The sequence below is a fragment of the Lygodium microphyllum genome, chromosome 28, assembly GCF_053477565.2.
Source record: "Lygodium microphyllum isolate KBCC chromosome 28, Lygodium_microphyllum_v1.1.10, whole genome shotgun sequence".
In the NCBI taxonomy this organism is placed as follows: domain Eukaryota; kingdom Viridiplantae; phylum Streptophyta; class Polypodiopsida; order Schizaeales; family Lygodiaceae; genus Lygodium; species Lygodium microphyllum.
Genome location: NC_141162.1, coordinates 34606556 through 34629232, shown reverse-complemented (window position 1 = coordinate 34629232; position 22677 = coordinate 34606556). Strand labels below are relative to the sequence as shown.

Genomic DNA, 22677 nt, shown 5'->3' with positions numbered 1-22677 from the left:
CAATAATTTTTGGCACATTTTGCGATGGCTACCTTGCCTGCTCTAGCCCTCCTGACTTCCCCCTCCTACTACCCTCTAGCACTCTTGTCACTCCAGGGCACTTGCTCAACACTCCTCTCTCTCCCCTCTTGGCAATTTTGGCCCTGGAATCAACTTGCAAGATGGGCAGCAGCTAGATAGTTTGGGCAGCCATGGATTCTTAAACTAAAGCTATCTCAGACCATTGAAACTCACCCCAATCCCTCCTATCTTTGAGAGCTCAACCCGCAGAAGTCCTTTCATCCCCTAGATCACCTCTTTTACACCTGGATTGAAGACATGGAACTTAGCATGCAAAGAGCTTTATGAGCAGCCATGAAAGCTCCATTTGAAGCTTTCCATCCTTGAAGTTCAAGCTCAAGAATAAGCATGGGAGCCCTCATCATCAGTGGAAGCATTCGAATGCTGAAGTCTTCTCCCATGGGAATGCCCCAAGCAATCGGGCTTGCTTGATGGAGCAAATGGGCATCATAGTGAGCTATGCTTCAACCATCTTCCCTAAGCACTAAAGAGTTATGTCAATCTGATCTTAATCTCTCATATTTATCCACTTGTTAAGCTTAATCCCTTTGTTGGAGAGATTAAAGATTGCATAGGCTTTATTAGTTCAATCCCTCTTGTACGCATGCGTCTACTGAAAGTCAATATCCCCCTTTGCTTCCTAATACATCATAACTAATCATGAATCAATTGTATTGGTTGGCATTAACCCCCCCTCTTTTCCTTATGTGCCTTGGATAAGTCTCAAATTGAGTAATAGCCTTTGTAAATGGGTAAGTAGTAGGACTGCCAAGGTAACCCCTATCCAAGCCTTTGTTCATCCTTGCATCTCATGAAACGACCCAATGTTTCCTTTCCGATGCATCTCATGCCTATTGCTCAATAAAAATGTCTACCATGTATACTCCAGTTGAGGAAAAAGGACAATGCCAAGCGAGGTGGTAAGCCAAAAGAGAGGTGGCCCTCCCTTACCACTTAAGACCCTGAATGGGTGCACAACCCGGCCCGACAGGGGGACTTTTCCCACCTCTTGGTGATCCAGATCCCGATACTTGTATGTAGGTGTAGGTACTTCCCTATGATCACCACCTCTCCTAATGCAATGATTCCCCTTGAACACCCTTTCAATGTTAATGGCACCCATGTATGACACTTGAAGTGCATGCAGTCAGAAGAGATGTATGGCAGTAAACTTCACTTATGCATTGATGATAGAGCAGATGGATATGCAATGATGCTTGGAATAGTGATCAATATACTTAGGATGCCATTCAAGCTTTTGGTTAGACCTTTCAACGTATGATTCATCCATATAATGCTTTTGCACTAAGGGACAAACATTGTTTTTGGTCATAGTCAAGTATGAAAGTCATAAAGATCTTATTACAAAAAATTCTAAATTGCATATGGCTATAAACCTAGCTTATCTTGAAGAGGGCTTTGTCCCCTCCGGGTTGAATAAAAAATCTCCCTGATTGGAGCTATGCTTTGAAAGTTATGCCCATTTTTGTGCACCAGGGTCACTATGGACAGGGTGCAAACTGCTCTAAGGCAAACAAAAAAATCCAATTACAAAATATTCTGATCATTTTGTATCACAAAGATTAATATCTCATCTCGAAGAAGACTTTTTCCCCTCCGATCTGAATCAAAAATCTCACCAATCAGAGTTTTCTACCAAAAGTTACATCTCATTTTACTTATAGCAGGTCCTATGGACTTCATCCAGATGGCTGGCCAGAAAGGCAAAAGTAAGGCCCATGAAGAACTCTAGAGGGAGATTAGACTCTAGGATCTCCATGAATGAGCTCGGCACAAGATTACCATGGTGATATGCTCCTAGGAAATGCCCTATACTGATCTCTACAACTTGTGTAACCATATCTTATGTCAGCATAAGCTTCGTCACATGGAATGGCATAATGACATGATCACCAACCACTGTCGAATGATATCCAAGTTTGATTAAGCAATTGAGAAAATGGCCCTCTCAAACTCGAGGACTCAACAAACCTTGAAGCAACTCACTACTCTTATTGCTCAACTAGCTACAGCTTCATCCCAAGAGAAGGCAAATGACTCTAGGCACAAATCTAGACGTCCACCACCTCAAGATCCATTGCATAGTCCACATGGCATACTTGGTACTAAGGGAATCCCCCCTTCTACCTATGAGATTGGTGAACCCTCTCATGTGCATGATGAGCCCTTTTTGAGCTCCCCCCATCAACCTTGTAGCCAACACACCACTGTTGAGGGACTCTCCCACCCTTGGCAGAAGCTCCTCCACTCTTCCTAGGAGCCCCTATGCAACCTATATGAATCAGCCCCATCATGGAAAATATGGTACTAATGGCCAACATGGCAATCATGGGAAACATGGCTATAATGGATAGCATGGGATAAATGCACCACATGGTATGTATGGACATCATGGGATGTATGGACAAACAAGGGTTTCATGGCCGCAAGGCCCTCATGATCTATGTGATAAGATTATCCTTAAGTACAATGGGCAATCTCCCTCACCATTAGACTTGGAGAAATGGACGTCCAAGTTGGGGTCCTACTTCAATATCTATCCCCACACTGATAATCAAAAAATTATATTTGGTTCTCTCCACTTGGAAGGATTTTCCCACAGATGGTGGCTCTAAATCAATCGAGAGAATCATTAGTTCATTGATTGGAAAGTTTTTAAAATGTATATGGCCCAAGTATTTATGTCTCCTGTGGAAAAAGAGTAGTTGGCAAGACGATGGTACACTCTTGATCAACATAACCTCAATATATGTGAGTACACAAATCAGTTTATGAACTTGACCATGTATGTGGAGAGCATTAGCGATGATGCTAAATTGCACAAGTATATCTATGGGTTGGAACCAAGCCTATCGGCAGATGTCATGGCCCAAAAGCCTACCACACTATTTGAAGCAATTGAACTAGCAGAGAGATATGCAAGGAAGTACCATAAGAATGAACATTTTTAGCAAGGTTCCGGATAGCCCCATATCCCTTCAAGATCAGCCCCATATGGAGGTTGTTTCCAAGGTACTTCTATGCCTAATAACATGCCCAAAATACCCATTTATCCCACCTTCCATGCTGAAAGAAAACCAGACACTTTTGGGATAGCATTTGGTTCTAATGGTGAGAATAAGTATGCTAAAAATAAACAATCCACTACATCACTTTCCCATGGCTCCAGTGGCCAACACTTCATTTCTCCATATGTAGTGAAGGAATGGAAGGAAAAAGGCCTATGCTTTAAATGTGGGGATAAGTACACTGCTAACCATTCCTCCAAGTGCCCTTACAAGACAACTAAGGTCAAGGTCCATAGCATGTATGTCATGGAAGATTGGCATAGTGATGGGGATGACCTACCCACTGACCATGTTGAGCATGTTGACGATGTGGATCATGAGCAGCTCTATGATTCGGAGGATGGGTTTCTTTTTTACCAGAGCGGCTGTCCATCACAGATGCTTGATTTGATATCCCACTCATCTACCACTTTCCTTTTCTCCATCTCCTTGGACACTTGGATGGGTTCTCAGAGCCCCAGCACCTTGCGCATTCAATAAAGTATCCATGGGAAGCATGTCTTCATCCTTGTGGATAGTGGTAGCACTCACAGTTTTGTCAATAAATTAGCCATTGACCGGTTGAAATGCACCCCTATGGAATTACACCACCCCTTCAAGGTCCAACTAGCAAATGGAGAAGAAGAAGTCACTACACATGTATGTCCCATAGTCGCCTTATGCTTGGTTAAAAATTATGTGGCATTGGTTGATCTAATTTCCCTAGATATGGGCCCCATTAATGTTGTCTTGGGTTGTGATTGGCTAAAAAAAATGGGGACAATTGCTATGGACTTCTCTCAGCTCTACATGGAGTTTGTGATGCATGGACAACTCATCCACCTAGAGGGAGTTCAAGATCATGCTGATTTTCAGCTTATTACAGCAAAGCAACTCAAATAGGAGTTTAAGAAATGCTCACAAATCTTTGTCTTGCAATTAGATAAGGACAATTTAGGTCAACCCTTTGAAGTATCTAATGATTCAACCTTGTAGGCTCTACTGGAGGAGTACATTGATCTATTTTAGATGCCTACAATCCTTCCCCCTAAGAGACAAGTGGACCACCCACTTGATTTAGAGCCCCATTCCAAGCCAGTAAACAAGCCACCTTACAAACTCTCCAAGTGTGAACATGAAGAGGTTGCAAAGCAAGTCAAGGACCTTGGAGATGGGTTTCATTGAATCGAGTTCTTCCCCTTATGCATCCCCTATCCTGTTAGCCAAGAAGAAAGATGGCTCTTTCTACATGTGCATCGACAACAAAGATGAACAAAATCATAGTGAAGAACCACTACTCCATCCCATGGATTGACGACTTGCTGGATGAGTTGAAAGGGGCATGCTTTTTTACTAAGATTGACCTACACTTTGGCTACCATCAAATTCGTATGAGAAAGGGAGGGAGATGAGATCAAAATAGCCTTAAGGACTGATCATGGGCTTTATGATTTTCTAGTGATACCTTTTGGGTTGACTTATGCCCCTGCCATATTTTAGAGCCTCATGAACAAAATCCTTCAACCCTTTCTGTTCAAGTTTGTGTTCATTTTCTTTGATGACATCCTCATTTATAGCAAGTCACCAAAGAAGCACTTGGCACATGTCAAAAGGGTGTTTGACATATTGAGAGAGCATCGACTCTTTGCTAAGGAGAGAAAATGTACCTTCATGCAGAGATCTGTGGAGTACTTGGGACACATTGTGAGCAAAAATGGCATACAGACTGACCTGAAGAAGGTGCAATGTGTTAGGGATTGGCCCACTCAATCCACCATCACTTCATTGCGTGGCTTCCTTGGTCTCTCTTCATTCTATAGACGCTTCATTAAGCACTATGCCACCATTGCAGTACCTTTGATTAATCGATTAAAAAAGGAAGCATTCTTCTAGGATGCCACTATTGATCATAGTTTCAAGTAGTTAAAGGACGTGCTTACTTCCACCCCCATCCTTGTCTCCCCTAACTTCTCTAAGTTGTTTACCATTCATTGTGATGCCAGTGGTAGGGGTATTGGTGTAGTATTGTTGCAAGAGCATGGTGTGATTACATTTGAGAGCTGCAAGCTTGATGAGAAGGAGATGTAAATGAATGTGTATGACCAGGAGATGTTGGCCATTCTCCATGCTATCAAGAAATGGCACCACTATTTGTATGGCAGTCCCTTCCAAGTAAAAAGTGATCACCGAGTTCTCCAGTACTTCTTGACCCAGTTCACTTTGACTCCTAAACAAAGGCAATGGGTAGCAACATTACAAAACTATGACTTTGACATTTCTCACGCTTGGGGCAAAGATAATATCGTAGTTGATTCACTCTCTTGGATGTGGGCATGCAGAGTATAATCTATTTTAGAGTTTCATAGTGATTGGATTGAAGAGCTTCAAGAAGCTTATTAGTTAGACGATCACTTCAACCACATCTTCCAGAAATTATAGCATGGGTTCATGGCTAAAAACTCCCAATATCAGCTCAAGCATGGCCTTATTTGGCCCTATGGCAAGATTGTCATTCCACACACTTCCCCCTTCACATAGAAGATCATGGAAGAGATGTATTCTTGCCCTACTACTAGTCACTTGGGTGTTTTCAAAATATATGATAGGATTTCCAATAGCTTTCATTGGAAAGGCTTATGAAGGGATGTCAAGGACTTTGTGACCAAATGTGTTCCATGCCAACAAAACAAGGATAATATAATCAGACCCATTGGCCTCTTGCAGCCTCTCCCTATTCTTGAAGAGAAATGGACTCATATCACAATAAACTTCATCATTGGCCTCCCCGTGACCAAGAAAGGGTGGAATAGTATATATGTGGTAGTTGATCGCCTTACCAAAGCTGCCCACTTTATCCCCACTAAGACCCAATATATTGCCTCTCAGGTGGCCACTCAATTTATGGAATATGTCTTTAAGTTGCATGGGTTACCACAAGTCATAGTACATGATCGAGATGCTAAGTTTATGAGAAACTTTTGACAAACAGTTTTCACATCCATGGGTAGTAAGCTTGCCCCATTTCCACTACATACCACCCTGAGATTGATGGCTAGACTGAAAGAGTGAACAAATGGCTTGACACATATTTGAGGCACTTTTGCCATTATGTACACACAATTGGGATATGTAGCTCCACTTGGTTGAGTTTGCCTATAATAACTCTACCCACTCTAGCATTGAAGTTTCCCCTTTTGAGGCCTTATACAAGTATAAGGTTTCCCCTCCCTACAGTATTATTCAATAAAAAGATAAATCCTCAGAGTTAGTAGGGGCCGAGTTGGATTGCATGCAAGCTCTACTTTAGCAATACAAAGTGAATCTTCAAAAGGCATAAACACACATGAAACTCTATGCTAATGAGAAAAGAATGCATTTGGAATTCCAGGAAGGGGAATTGGTCCTCTTGAAAGTGTCTAAGTCCCACTGCTCCACTCTCAAAGAGGGCATCAATAACAAGTTGTCCCACCACTTCTATGGCCCCTACTGGATCCTGAAGAGAGTTGGTGTCTTAGCCTACCCATTAGAGCTTCCCCCCTACCACCAAAATTCATAATGTGTTTTGTGTCAGCTAGTTGAAACCCTTCATGGGCACCTAACTTAGACTATGTGGAAGAATTTCCCCCCATAGATAAAGAAGGCATCATTTAGTATATCCCTGAGGTAATCATTGAGCAACGAGATAAGCACTTAAGGTCTCGATCCATCAAGGAGTACCTTATTAAATGGCAAGGACTGCCCTAGAAGAAGCCTCCTAGCACCCATCCACCATTGTTAATGAATTTTCTCATCTCCAAGAGACTCAATGGACTGAAGATTAACCAGTTATTGACCACCCTCTACTTGTAGACTACAAAGTTTTAGAATAATTTTTTACTTGCCCAAATCTTAGGCATGTGCATTCTACCTAGACTGAAAGTTATTATCATAAGCTCCGTTTTGACATATGGCATGCCCTATTTGGAGCATTCTACCAAAAGTTATGTCAATTTTACCTCAACAGGATGATCATGGACAACATGCTCTCCCTAGTCTTTACCCACCCATTTTCATTATAATGTGGCTCAGAGTAGTACTCTGTATCCCTCCCTAAGCCCACCCATCACTCCCCTCCTGTTCTCTTCCTTTTTTAGGGCAAAAACCTTTAGGGTGGGGATGGATTGTAACATGCAGGATATATAGAAACTAGGGGTCAGACACCCAGCCACACTGATTGGGGTATATAAGGTGTAAGAGTCCTAGATTAGGGCAACCAGTTATTATCAAGAACATACTCTTCACCTTCATCTTCAACTTCGATGGCTTCCTCCTTCCTTCTCTCCTCTTTTTTGTCTTTCTCTCTCCTCTTCTAGTCTTCTTTTCTCTTCTTCTTGTTCTCTTTCTCTCTCTTCAGCTCTTCAGCTCTTTCTCCTTAGCTCCATTCATTACAATAATGGAAATGATACCTCATGCTTCTTTCAATGGTACCACATGAATACAAAGAGATAAAAATAGCAAGATTAAGAAAATAAAAATAGAAAAAAGTAAACAATGAAAATAAAATATGTAAAATGCAAGTGAAAGTATTGAAAATGTGAAGTCTACGCATAAAATGTAACTGAAATTGTAAAAACAACCATTTAGAGGTTTAATCATGGTTTTTAAAGAATAGAATGTTTTTTTAAAGGTTCTAATCAAATTTTGTAAGAATCGAACTATAAAACATGAAAGAAAAGAAAAGAGAGAGGTATCACTATTATTTAATACTAATTCGGTCGTAAAGTTAGAGAAAAATAGGCAATTAATAAGGTATCCTTCTTCCCCTATTTTTATCTAGTTACGATGTGCTTAAATATCAATCCAAATCTCTCATGGCCCATTTGGCCTCAAAATTGGCTCTAATGTATCCAAACTGGTAAGATTCTTTTCCTTGCTATATAAATCATATTGGACTATAATTTTGTGCAAGTTGGAGAGAAAGCGATGCTACTAAGCAAATTCAATGCAAGGCTATAATGAAAATCAAACCATTAGTTACCATCCATTTTATGAAAATGTGTGCTCTCAATTGGATTCTATAATGAAGGATAAATACAAGCTCAATTTTGCTTGTCAACCATATTTAAAGAGAGAGAATATTCAATTCAACCTCATCCTTTCATCAATCTAAATTGAGGTGCCAATTGTGTGTGTGTGTGTGTGTAGGTTATCCAATGTTAACCCTTGATAAGGTAGCTAGCTTTGTATTGTTTAACTATAATTGAAAGTCTTCACAACAACTGAGTATGTGCATTAAATACAACATAAAAATACATTCATGACAAGAAACAAGTGTATACAAAGGGCTCACCAATATGCAAATTAGTGAGAAGGGAAACATGAATCATCATGCATATGTGCATGTGTATGGGTTTATGTACATGAAACCAATGATACAAGGTGAGTAATAGATATGCTAAAGTTAAATAGTGTTAAATGCAATTAAGAAAGTAGATACATGGTTAAATCATTAAAGTTAATTAGAGATCTAAGCTTAAGAAGAATCTTTAAAGAATTAGTGTGCACTTGCATGTATAAGCATGTATGTGTCTTGTGACAACATACGTGCACAATTAAAAGATAAAGCAAAGTAAAAATGTATGTGTGTGTGTGTGTGTGTGTGTATGGGCTATGGTATATATAAAACCACTATGTGCACCAATTGTACACATAGACCAAGTCACAATGGTGGGTGGGTGGGTGTGGGTGTAACATTGTTTGTTGGTTTGTTACAAAATTGAAAATTAGCTATGAGAGTTTTATACAATATATTCTTTTGGATGAAACAAGAACATTATATTGGAAAATGCTAGATCAAGATTATGAACATACTTATGAATGGATATATTACTTTGTATAGACATCATCTAATCCAATCCACAAGTATATATAGATGTAAATAAAGTTGACTTAGCAATAGGATGACATGGTTCTATGCTTCTAGACAAGTGACCACTTCTAGAGGAGCAAGATGCTATAAATGCCTCAACCCTTCGAATATCCAAAAGAGGAGGGGACAATAGCATTAAGTGTCCTTGCCCCAAAAAAGTATTATTTTTCATAGCCATAATATTGTAATTAAATAGAAAATTCTGTAAATAAGTCAACTTAGGATCAAGCACCATTTGAATTTGAATTATATGGTTTTTAACAAAATTTTTTCAAGATAAATTGTTTAGGTGAGCTATTGGTGCATTCAATTTACAACATTGTCTTAGACATGTACACACTAGGGTGCTCAACATTTCCCTTGATTGAGTTAACCAATCACATTGCACCGAAAGAGCTTTAGCATTCACATTTGTCTGAACAACCATGCAAGTCTTAACTTGATGTGGGTAGTGCTACCCCATATGGGCCCACCATATTTTTGGGTGGCCTTGAACCACTAGCTAGAAGCATCTCTGATGAGCTCAACCTTATATTATGTCTACGAGCCTAGGGCACACTTATCACTTGGAAAAAACTCAAGCCACAATGTTGTAGCTTGAACTTTGAAGCTTTGGTGCCAAAAATTGATTTCTTATGCAGGCACAAAGAGAGAGGCAAAGAGAGACACTCTTAATATGCGACACAAGGCGATCAATGAAGGGAGGTAGGAGAGAGATAGAGCAACTTAAGTGTAAGCCACATAATATGTGTGTGTGTGACCATAAATTAAAATGTAAGTCTTTTCCAATCAATTAATTTTTTTTCAAAACTTTGAAATTATAAACCCTTAGGTATTATATGGTGTTGTTTTAGTGGGGTTTTCCCAAGGAAACTATTTTGTAGAAGGTCCCACCCAAAAAACATATTTGGATAAAAATTCAAGTGACATAGTGGTTTTTCAAACACCCCCAACAATTAAAAAGACAATTAGAAATGTGTTTTCTTAAATGTAGTGGGTCATTTTTCCCTTTTTATGAAAGGACCCAACAAGCTTTACCTTTTTTCCATAATAGAGAAGGGGATTTTGCTTCAAACACTAAGGTTAAGGGTTTTCTCAAGAGTCCCAAAGGTTTTCAAGAAAAACTAGAACCTAATCCATGTGACCTAAACTATTTTCCTTGAAAAGTTATTGAGGCTTTTTATGTTGTCATGTTTTCTTTAACATAGGTTGTGGCAACAAGAAAACTTGTTTCATGGTAATGCCATAATGTAACATCAACTAGCCATTAATGTAGAGGCTTTTTGTGTTGTCATGCTTTCTTTTACATAGTTGTGGCAAGAAGCAAGCTTGTTTCATGGTAATGTCTTTACATGAAGTATATGTCTATTTACTCCAATGCACCTAAACACACATTTCAAGCACAAGTTTGATAAGGTAACTTACCACCATTTGAATAGATAGTTCACTAGCACATTCAAGTCTTCATCATTCATTAATTCCTACTTGACATAATGAGATGTTTGCCCTTACACTTAGTACTATTTAGGGCTCATCCTCTAACTAAACCTTTAACATCATTAGAAGATTTTCTATCATCTTGTTAATGTTGACTGACTACTATAAAATTCCATTTACATAATGCCATCTCACTTGATAAAAAGTGAAAATAAAATTATGATAAAAGCATATATTTATAAACCATGGTTTTTTGTGGTATACATAACCCATGTATACAAATTGAGAGTAATATCACAACTCTCCATACTTAATAACTTGCATATTGTAACCTAGCTCAATTTGATGGTGCATCAATGAGACAACCACAATTTGCACTAGCATTGAATCTCCTCCTTTATTTCTAAAGCAGGGGAGAATCATTTGAAGCCGAGAATCCCTTCCTCTTAAACGCTGCTAAAAGGGATACACAAGGTTTCCTTAAGTTTTTCACTTGTGAAGTGAAGTGCCTAATTGGGAACAAAAGTTGCTTTCACAAACATAATCTTTCAACCTAAATCATAGAGCTAGTGTTTCTAGTATTGTTCGGGGATCATGAATCTTGTTTAGTTTTGCAAGGATTGAACCATCTAGAATAATGATCATATCTAAAACAATGATCGTGTATCTCAATTATCTAGAACATGAGAAAGTTAAAGGCTCATCAAGTCGTGTGCAACAACTCAACATCTGAAATGGATGTAGGTTGCTTATCCTTCACTCTATATAATGAGCATAGGTAGAACCCTGAAGATGTGATGAGCAAAACTTTGTGCTTGAAGTGGTAACTTTCGGCAATCTACAATGCCTAAGAAACTCGATTCAAGATTTGTACACTTGTCCAACAAAAAAGGTCCAAGTGAGCTCAAATGGTAACTTGATTATTGGGGGTTAGGCCAAAATCACACTCTTTTCCAACGACATTGATAGTTTGGATGTTCTAATATTACAATTGATGAATGTCTCCTATGGCATTAACCAAAGTGGCATAAGTCACTAAGGAATGGTTGCAAATGGTTTGGCTGGCTACTCTTCCCTCCACTTTGCACTAAGATTGTTGAATAGTTAATTAATATTGGTGAAAGGAGACACGAAAACAACTGTATCAGCAATCCGGCATGCCACGGTACAGCTATGTATAAAGAGGTGCTGATACATCATCTGGCTTAGCATCTCTTACATCTCTTGTAATGCAAGCCTCTGAGATAAACGTTTTACATCAAACACTGCTTGACCACCATTGCATGCATGGCATCCATTAGGAAACCATCGCTCTAGGTCCGCAGTATTCATATGTGATTACATCGGATTCCTCTTGATATTTGAGTCAAGCCTTGGCATCCATTTGCCTAAACATACTTGACATCATCACATTGGGTGGTGATTCCCAGACTGTCACTTCCATTACCACTAGATATGTTATTTGTGCTTGTGTACTTGTGGAGTGGTTCTCTCTCTCTCCCTCTCTCTCTAGACAAATGGATTTCAAGGTTTGCTTTGACCTTTTTAACAAATGAACATGCCTTGGTTTGAGCCTTGAGCTTGTGTACTTCTGAGACTTAACAGTGGATTCTCTTTAGATTTCATGGACACCCACTTTGAATACAGACAAATTCTAGGTGGTGCTGGCCTACTGAAGGTTTATAGAAATGGTATACGTTACATGGGTGTAAGGATACAGGTGGGCAAAACTTTGCCATATGGAGGCAATCACATATTTTTTCAACAGCCAGTCTCTGTGAAACGGTGGATTTGGAAGTGCAGGATGTAGAATTCACAGTCATAATAAGATGGAATCTGCTGAAAGATGAAAGCTGATTCTTGACAGGAAGTGGCTACCACACTTTTGGCAGTAATCATTACAGGATGAATGATCACCTTCATGAAGATCAGAAACTTGAATTTTGAAGCTGAGCATGCCGGTGGCTGGGGTTTCACACACTGTATTCCTGTATAATTGGCCATGGCTGCTTGCCTTAGAGGTTAAGTACCTGTGGCAGAGAGGAAGAAGTCACATCTTTAAGCTGTATTATCAGGGCCTTCCTCTGGGATTATCTTGTCTAGTATCTCATCTGGCACATTGATTCCTGTGTCTTCCATGTCAGTTACTATTGCTATTGCTGCCTCTCGCTCATCCAAATTCATGCATGTAGTCACCACCTCATCATAAATAGGGCTGTACAACCACCATAAAGTTGTATATGTTACAAAGGAAAACAGCTGCACATAAGTTTAGACAGTTGAAAAGACTCACAAATCATGAATTATGAGCATCCAGGTTTTCTAGCACAACAACTTCTGAGGCGTCTATAACAGGGAATGGATTTTAGCATACCTGCCAAAAATGTAACCAAGTTTGTGAGTTTGCTGAAGTATGTTCACCATAGCTTCGGGCCAAGGTGTTTTCAATGCTGCTCGCAAAAGCACTGCACAATCACCGATGGTTGGAGTGCCGCCTAGATCTATGACCTGTTACCAAAACATGGCCATTCACACACACACACACACACACACACACACACACACACACACACACACACACACACACACACACTCTCTTTTTTTTCGTAAAAGACACACACACACACTCTCTCTCTCTCTCTCTCTCTCTCTCTCTCTGAGACAGGTGTGTGTGCACACATACACGAGAGAGAACAATCTTCCAAAAGAGGGACAAAAAAGGTAAAAGGAGCAGGAGGAAACATTGCACTACACATTTATAGAATGGTCTGTTCATGAGCTTATATCTTTTAAGTTGAATCCAAAGGCATCTTGGGATGTTCCTACAATGTTACGAGTCCTCTGACGATGGGTGCATCAGTGAATTGAACATTTGCCTCCGAACAGAGGTGGCAGAGGTGGGATTTGTGCACATGTGCATGCAGAATCCATCATGCATGTATTGTTTTTGTGGTGGGATGGGGGGTGTGTATTTTTTCTGTAGCCGACAGGTGTGTGTGCACACATACACGAGAGAGAACAATCTTCCAAAAGAGGGACAAAAAAGGTAAAAGGAGCAACATTGCACTACACATTTATAGAATGGTCTGTTCATGAGCTTATATCTTTTAAGTTGAATCCAAAGGCATCTTGGGATGTTCCTACAATGTTACGAGTCCTCTGACGATGGGTGCATCAGTGAATTGAACATTTGCCTCCGAACAGAGGTGGCAGAGGTGGGATTTGTGCACATGTGCATGCAGAATCCATCATGCATGTATTGTTTTTGTGGTGGGATGGGGGGTGTGTATTTTTTCTGTAGCCGACAGGTGTGTGTGCACACATACACGAGAGAGAACAATCTTCCAAAAGAGGGACAAAAAAGGTAAAAGGAGCAACATTGCACTACACATTTATAGAATGGTCTGTTCATGAGCTTATATCTTTTAAGTTGAATCCAAAGGCATCTTGGGATGTTCCTACAATGTTACGAGTCCTCTGACGATGGGTGCATCAGTGAATTGAACATTTGCCTCCGAACAGAGGTGGCAGAGGTGGGATTTGTGCACATGTGCATGCAGAATCCATCATGCATGTATTGTTTTTGTGGTGGGATGGGGGGTGTGTATTTTTTCTGTAGCCATCTCTTCTCTATGCTTGCTCTCACTCTCTCCATCAATCCAACAGAATAACTGGGATATTTGTACTTTCAATTGATCACCTCTCTTCAGGGGACCTTATGCACACACACACACACACACACACACACACATTCACACACGCGCGCGCATGCACACATACACACAGATTTTACGTTTCTTAGAAGGCCTGTTGTAAAAATACTTCAATAATTCAAACTTGATAACACAAAAAAGAGAGATTGGCATTTCTTCATGGATTCATGGATTATTACTTTGGTGACTTTCTCCCAGGAGCTGGCCTGATGAAAACGAGAAACTTGAAGTAGATTGCCACATGAGTTTATTGATGTCACTTAGCTGGGCCTTGCATGTAGGTCAGAAGATCGCCTACTTCAATCTTTTCTAATGTACGAAATATTGAGAGAGAGAGAGAGAGAGAGAGAGAGAGACCTTCTGCATGAGTTTCATTCCTAGCTTCACTTCTCTTTCCTTAGACCATTTCTCTGGCTGATATATATCTAGATCTTTCTCCCATGTCCAACCCCAAACATCTGCTATTGTGTACATATCTTCTGGCTTGAAGATTTTGTACTTCTTAAGGTTAGCAATTTGTTCCTCGAGATTAAACTCAAAGTAGTATTCATCTCTCCTCTGTCCACAAAACATGGAGATGAGATTATTGAACTTGAATTTTCACCACAAAACACTGATTAGTTCTCCACAAAAGGGCATCTTCTCTTAACTCTAGTGACTAACACAATAAAAACCCTCATCATAATAACTGCTTGTACAGACTACAGACAGGAAGCCCTGAAAGTAACTTTTAACCATGTAGCCACTTTTCTGTTTAACCCTACCTACATACGAGCATTAGTATATGATACTATAGTAGAAATACAGTCAATTACCTGCATTTCCAGTGTCTCATCATTATCCATCAGCTTTGTAGCGAGTGTGCCAGGGGGTTCTGCCTCTTCTTCACCACCATCCTCCAAATCATCCACATCCTCCTCTGCATCTTCTTCACCTTCCCCATCATCTGTCTTACCTTCTGAGGCTTCTAGTACAGGAGTATCGATGTCAGTATGTGTGGATGCATCCTCTCCATCCTCAACTTCTTCATTTTCCGTACTTTCACCAAAGAACCGCTTCTTCCAATACTCTGTATTATTTTCATTCTTTAAATTAAGTCGTGACATCAACTTCTCTAGTCTGTTATCTACCTGCGCATAGGAACAAAAAGGTAAACTCAAACCTCTCCACATAAACTAGTCCTCAAGTGTCTACCTCATCCATCTGAAAACTTACAATTTAACCATACTCAGATTTAGTAGAGATTTAACCATTGGTTGAAAGCAAGTACACTATAAGCCCATGAATATTTATCTTGGATGTTAGATTGATCCTCTGTTCTAAAGTGCCGGACTCACAAGCACATCATAAAATAATGAGGACACACCATTCCCATTTACGTGCAGTTTGTAGACTGTGAGGATCTAACACCATGAAGGGCCAAGAGGGCTTCCTGAGGGCACACACCATACAAACAAGAATAAACAGTGACCAATGGAAAGCAATCATATGTGTCTCCAAATCCAAAACAGCCCCACCTCCCATTCTTTTGGGAGTGCAAACATAGTGCCAAGAGATCCAAAATATGCCCGTCTTTGTAGAATCCTTCTTCCCATGCAAGAACTGAATGGGCTGAGTAATTTATTGTTAAGACTTTGACCAACGGAGCAAGGGTAGGTAATATGAAACCATTGGTGTAATTAGCCGTCCGTGGATAGGTGGCAACTAATTACAACTTAGTTGCAACAGTAATATTTATTACAAAACTGAGAAATGCAAACTAACTTACAATCTTGGACAATGGACACCCTCTTGGCCCCAAAATTGGCGCCCCTTTTGGTATTTATTTAACTTAATTGAAGAAGAAGTTGATGTACAATGGGATTCTCCCAATCCCCTTCGGTATTCCAACTCTCCTTACTGTCCAAAATGACCAGCAAGTCTTCAATCTGTTTTGCCCCTTGATTTGAGTAGTCAATTGGCCTTCACCTACTTTGATGGAGATGGAAAATGCCCCAAATTCATTGATGTGCTGGTCCCTCCACTTGAATATGACTGAAAACAGCTTCACCCCTGTTGAATCCAAGTCTTGGAGTTTCCAATTTCTGTCATGCTTCCTGAGGCTGCCGCTAAACCCTAATTTCTGCTCTACAGATTAGGGATTACAAAAGAGAATTCTAAAATTTCTTAGCCTCTGGTGATCTCAATACTGTAATCTTCAAAGTAAGGATGTAGAAAGGCTAGGAGATGAAAGAGAATGTTGAGGAGAGAAAAAATTCGAACTTTCTTCGTGAAGAACTAAGGAAAATCTATCATTTACTGTTGCTGCCCTTGTCTCAACAGCTTGTAGATGCAAATAACTAAAGAAAATCAATCATTTACTGCCCTTGCCTTGTCTCAACAACCTATACATGTTGTCACTTGCTGTTGATTGGTCTTCTCCTACCCCTAGCTGCCTCAAAAGGTCCTCCAATGGCTGCAAATCAGACTATCGCCATCTGGGGCTACTTGCCTGCATCACGAAGAACAGGTCCTGGCCGCCCTGAGTTGACCGCCCCAAGTGCGCATGAAATGATCTCAGAGCTCCTGACGAGCCCTCGACTCACCCTCCACCTGATCCCATCGGCCTCGAAGGGAGTGGATGATGGAGGTCTAGAGCTCTGCTAAGGTCGCTTGTACTGAAAGTCTCTCTCCGCCGAAATCCATTTGACACCGCGCCTTCCAGATATGCCAACCAGTAAGACTCCCTATGATTTCCCATCTCTCTTCGCCGAAAGCCATTTGACACCGCGCCTTCCAGATATGCCAACCAGTAAGACTCCCTATGATTTCCCATACCTTAGAGAGGTTTGCTGTGGGCTCTAGTACCTAGCGGATGGGTAGAGCCTCTAAACCCACCACTGCGCACGACCCTGCCTCGATAATGAATATCGTATCCTGCATCTCGGCCTTATACAGAAGGTGACGGCCTTGGTTGACCGCCTGCTAGCAAAAAGCACCCCAAGAGATACATCCAAGGCTGGGTCCTATGCGGCGCAGGATACAGCATACTCCTCTTCACACGAGCTATGCCACCTCACACAACCAAAGGCAGTGCTTCGGGGTTTCCATAGACTGCTGTGTGAAGCACTTACAAACTCCCTCTTTTTGCATTTGGGCAAGCCAACTTCCCACCGCCAAGCCTCCATGTGCCACCGGCCATAAAAAATACGATACCTTCCTCGGCCTCCAACTGTCCCATAGACGGCGCCAGAAGGTTCATCGGAACGGCTCCGTGATGCTGTGCTCCGCCTAGTGCTTGCTGTGTGACGGCGCCCAATCCATGTCTTGCATCAGTACGTGTCTGCCAATCCTGGCGGTGTACTCTAGGAACCTTGGTGGCTTCTTGGCGATCGCGGTGGCCGGCCAAAGCCACTCTCCTGGATCCCACTCCAGCTGGCCTTCCTTCCCAGATCCAGAGGGGCCACTCCTTGAGCTCGTGCCAAAAGACCAAAGGGTCCAGCCGCCATGTCTTCCCCTGAAGGCGAACCACTCGGATGCTCTTCCATGAAAGAATAGCTATCCCCTCGTCCTGCTCTCCTCTATCAAGAGCCAGACACCCCCCCTCCTACACTGTGAAAAAAGTCCCAGGTGGAGCGCCACCCACACTTCCTGCCACCTGTAGGGGGGTGCTTGTTGGTGAAAACCTAGCGGCCCATACCTCCCCGGGCTCTATCCGCTCTCGGATCAAGGGAGCAAGCCACTCCTGAGGCATCGCTGCGTCTATCTCCCTTTTTCTCAGCTCCACTCCTCGCTGGTAGCTTGATACTTGCTTCAGCACCTCCTCATCCGCCATCCTGTACACCTCCCACCATGTCCTGATGGTACGAGCCGGGCAAGCCTCCCAACCAGCCCACTGGATGTGGAGGCGCTTGCCAATCTGTGCCCCTTTCCGGTCCCTGACTTGGGGGTTCCAAATCACTGGCTAATGGTCTATCTCCTCCTGGCAACCTGGGGGCCTCTGGATTAGGGCCTTAAGGAGGCCTTGCCACACGCGGAGCAAGCTGCGTAGGAAGGGTGATCTGGGGGGGGGGATCTGGCTGACGTGAAGATCCATCTCAGGGACGGCCTCCACTCACCGCCAAGCCTCGGTCTACAGTCCTGAAGACTCTCTTGCAATAGGGCCTTCTAGGTCTACCCTCTCGGTGTGAGGCCGCAGACAACTAGCTTGCCCAGGAGGGCCATCCTCTGATACTCTCGGTCTATGATCCCAAGCCCTCCCTCTGATCGATATCGTATAATGGTCACCCATGCCACCTTGTCCCTGGAATCCTTGGAGCCATCTGACTTGGACCAAAGGAAATTCCGCACTAGGCGGCGAAGCTGCATTACGTAGGAGGAGGAGAAACACCAACACGACACGATGTACTAGGCCGTTGCTAGGAGGACCTGGTTAACTACCAGGGCTCGGGCGACTAGTGAGACGCGAGCCGTGCTCCAGTAGATCAACTTCCTCTCAATAGAATCGAGGACTGGAAAAAACTGCTTGGCGAGAGTGATGTGGAGTCCCGCCTCGAACCCTAGGTACCGGACGGTCTGTCCTCTGCTCACCCATCTAAATCCCAGGTGGACGCCCCACTCCGTGCTAGAGTCCAGGTCTGTGAGGAAACCAACCGACTTTCGCCAGTTGATTTTTGCTCCCGCTGTTGAATAAAACACCTCAAGAGCCAACCTCACTCTCTCTAGCATCAACTCGTCCTCCTCTATGTAGAGGGCTGTATCATCTGTATACTCTGAGTCTAACAACTCGGTCTCCTCTCTAATTGGAAGTTGAAGGCCACGTAAGCCGCTCACGTGTGACCTGAGGAAGTGAGACATCACCTTTGCAAAGAGAAGGAACATGTACGGGGCCAGGGGGCAGCCCTATCGGACCGATCTCTCCAGCCGAAACTCCTCCCCTCGCCTCCCTCCTATGAGAACCCTGCTAGTGGCCGATCTGTAAAGTGCGGAGACCTCGGAAATCCAAGCCTGGGGGAAACCCAATCTCACCATGGTGCCCTCTAGAAAATCCCAGTCCACCTTGTCATAGGCTTTCTCAAAATCCAAGAGTAGTATGGCTAGTCTCTGCCCACTGTACTAGGCCCACTCTGTCGCCTCAAAGAAGGTGAATACATTGTCCAGGATGCTCCTATCCTAGACAAAGCCTGTCTGTGTGTCATGGATGATGTCTGGAAGCAAGGGGCGTAGTCGCCTACCAATCATCTTTGCCAATGCCTTATAGGCCACTGACAATAAGGTGATCGGTCTCCACTGGGAAAGCTCCAACCGGTCTCCCCCTTTGGGGAGAAGACTGATAAGGCCTGCCGATAGACTCCTTGGTATCTGTCTTGAAGTGAAAATCTCCTGTAAGGCCATCAGTAGGGGGGTCCTTCACCATTTCCTAGAAGGTAGTGAAGAAAGCCTTGGAGAGGCCATCCTCTCCTCGGCATTTTTGCCCATCCTGTGTATGGAAAGCCTTCTCTAGTTCCTTCTCTGTGAAGGGGGCTAGGAGGGAGCGTCCCATCACCTCTATGATGAGGGACGGGATGTTATCCCAGACCTACTGTCTACATCGCAGTCCTCTAGCTGAGGCTGTCTCCTGCTAGAAGAGGTGACTATAGTAGTCGGTGGCAATCTCCATCACCTCATTTGGGCTAGAACGGGTCCTCCCATACTGATCTTGGAGGCTCTGTATCTGCTCTCTTGAGGTGCGAGATTGGTGCACCTAAAAAAACTCCCTGCTCATCATATCGCCCTTCTGCGCCCAGAAAGCTGAGAAGGTGCGGAAAGAGAACTCAAAGCGCCTGTCCTCTAGGCCAGCAATGGCTGCTCGCGCACGCACCTCCTGTGCGTGGAGAGTGGGATCCCTTGGTGCCTCTTGTAATAATCTTTGCGTGGCTACAAGGTCCCGCCAGAGTGCTCTCTCTCTGCAACCTCCTCTGCGATCCGCCCCTCTTGCCCCACTCTCTGGTCCAAATCTGCTCTATCTGTCTCGTCACCTCCTCCCTCCTGTAGATCGAGTCATGGATCCGACAAGATCGTGTATCTAGGGGAGATGTTGGGGGATCAAGTGTCAGGAGGACTCGGCAATGATCGGACAACGTGGTGCTCGCCAACTGCCCAATTTGGCCTCCCGAGAGCCTCCCCACTCTCCCACATAAAACCTATCCAACCGCTCCAGCAAGACTCCACCTAGCCGCCTGTATACCCAAGAGAAGTCCAGCGACCTCTCTCTCCTGTGGAAGGCAGGGTCTCTCCAGGCATCACGTGCTCCTACTGCCAGTAGAAACACCTCCCATGCCTTCTCCTCCTCCCCGACCATGCCCTGGTAGTTTCTCTCTCTGCCCTGCTGGTCCTCCAAAGCCTCCAGGTTGTTAAGTCTCCTCCAACAATCCAGGAGTCCACCTCTGGGAGTCCTTTCGCAATCTCCACCTAGAACCTACTGCGTGCCCTAACCTCCGTAGGGGCATAGATATTAAGGAATCCAAGGTACGAGTCCCCAATATCCAATTTGATTCATAGCACCCTCCCTGCCACTATCGTCTCGTGGTCTCGAAAACAAGCGGTAAGACTCGGACCAATAGAGGTGCATACGCCTCCACTCCTACCATGGGCATCTATGGCGTGCTCCCAGTAAGTGTGTGAGCTGCCTGGGAGTACCTTCGCTACCCACTGGGCTTGGGTGGGGGTGAGCTTGTGCTCCTATAGAAGTAAGATGTTGATCCGTTCGGCAAGGGCAGGCTGCAACTCCTGCCGAACAATCAATTTCTTGGAACCACGTGCCCCATTGTAGTGGAGGCTATTCACATTCCAGGATGCAATGTGTAAGCTCATGGGGAAACCTGTGACTGCCTAAACAGACATCTATTCGGTGTGGAGGCTGCTGATGACGAGAAGGAGCTATGAGGCATGCAGGTACGCTTTTGCCGCCGGTCTTGATGGCGAGCTTCATTCCCCCATGGTGGCCCTCGGCCGGACCATAGGAGTGATAGAAGTTCCAGGTGGTACTATCAATGCATCTATCAGCCATGCTGAGAGTCGAGACTCTGTGCACAGGTAGAAACGGGCCGCTTGTGCCAGAGGCCACTCGATCACATCCCTCGGAGCTCTCCATTGTGGAGGGGCTCGAAAGATAATGCTTAGGTGAGGGACCTCGGCACCAGCCCACCAATTAATGTCCATTATGCAACTAGGCCACTGCTGTGCAAACAATGCTAGTCCTTCTTCTCCCATTCACTAGGAGGTGTGGTCCGCCACCTGACTCTTCAACTCTTCCTCTATCAGTGTCGTTGTCCACTCCCCTGAGTGAGAGGACTGAAGAAAAAAAGCATAGTTTGGTCCATTCGGGGGAGGATTGCTGGTGCGAAGAGGATGTAGGTGTGTGTGACTCATCACCTCCTGTGGGAGGAGGGGGGTGAGTCTGGGGGGATCACCCGAACCAGGTGCGGATCAGGGGGGGTGCTCGGTACAGGAGGTGGTGGGGGGGAGGATGATCGAAGGATGGTGGGATGGACGAAAGTACATGGCGGGTGTGGGGGGGGGCTGGTGGTCCTGGAAGTGGGGGGCTGTGGGCCAGGGTCAGTTGGGGGGGGGGAGGGGGCATGGGATGTGGAGGGCGGTGGATGTGGGGGTTGTGGGGACTCAAGAGAGGTAGTCTGTGGCGTGGGTGGTGGATGTGGGGGGTTGCGATTTTGTCGAGTGGGGCGGGCAAGGGGGGGCTGTAGAGTGCTTTGCCGAGGTGGGCGTCGGACGCCCACCTGCTCCCTGTTGCCAAGGCTGGGTCTGATACACTGGCTGCGCCCCTCCCTGCCGTCTCCCTCTCTGTCGTCTCTGGACCCGTGTGAAGCCATCAACGTCCACCTGCGGGCTTGTTGGCGGAGCCACCTTGGCTCCGAAACGTGTGCAACCTGCTGCTTGATGCCCAAAGTTGTAGTAGTGCAGGCACTGCCCTGGCTGCTCCGTCACAATGACTTGCTGCCTAAAGGAGTGCCTGCCCGTTTCAATCTCTAGGAACTGTGGGATATTCTTGACCTCTTTCACTGCCACCCGTACCTTTGGGACTCCTACAGTTGTCACTGCATCCACGAAGGACGTGGGAAGGATAGTGCCGAAAAGCCATCCAAAGTCTTCCACCAACTGGCGATACTCAATCGCCAGGCCGAGGAAAAGAAGGGTGACCGAGTGCCAAAGAAACCTATTGTGGAGTGCAAACGTCTCCACAGTAAAGCCCCTGTACCAGGGGACCATGTGTATGGCCCCCTTCGTGGACGCGTATGGTGAACTGGCGAGTAACTCACAAGCTACGTCTGCCGAGCTGAGCCGGACCATGAAGATCCCTTGGCCCAATAGGACCGCCTCCTCGATCTGCGCTGTCCCAATGTGCAGCATGGAGTGTAGCCAGTCCCGAAGTTGGGCCTTGGTTAATGTCCTACTACCTGACCATAAATCGTTCTTTCCATTAGCTCCAGCTCCTTAGCTCGAACGGCTAAGAGCT

At 44.1% G+C, this 22677-nt stretch overlaps 1 protein-coding gene across 1 annotated transcript in view; it reads right to left on the bottom strand.

The window, feature by feature from the left end:
- Nucleotides 1–11372: 11372 nt before the first annotated feature.
- PTAC3 (plastid transcriptionally active 3) overlaps nucleotides 11373–22677 on the bottom strand; it is a 170795-nt gene continuing 159490 nt past the window's right edge. Inside the window, exons 10-13 of the mRNA XM_087670108.1 lie at nucleotides 15002–15316; nucleotides 14544–14744; nucleotides 12848–12981; nucleotides 11373–12688 (exon numbers count right to left, since the gene is read on the bottom strand). Of these exons, the coding sequence (XP_087526234.1) occupies nucleotides 12532–12688; nucleotides 12848–12981; nucleotides 14544–14744; nucleotides 15002–15316 (807 nt within the window). The 3' untranslated portion in view covers nucleotides 11373–12531. The remainder of the gene's footprint in view (nucleotides 12689–12847; nucleotides 12982–14543; nucleotides 14745–15001; nucleotides 15317–22677) is intronic.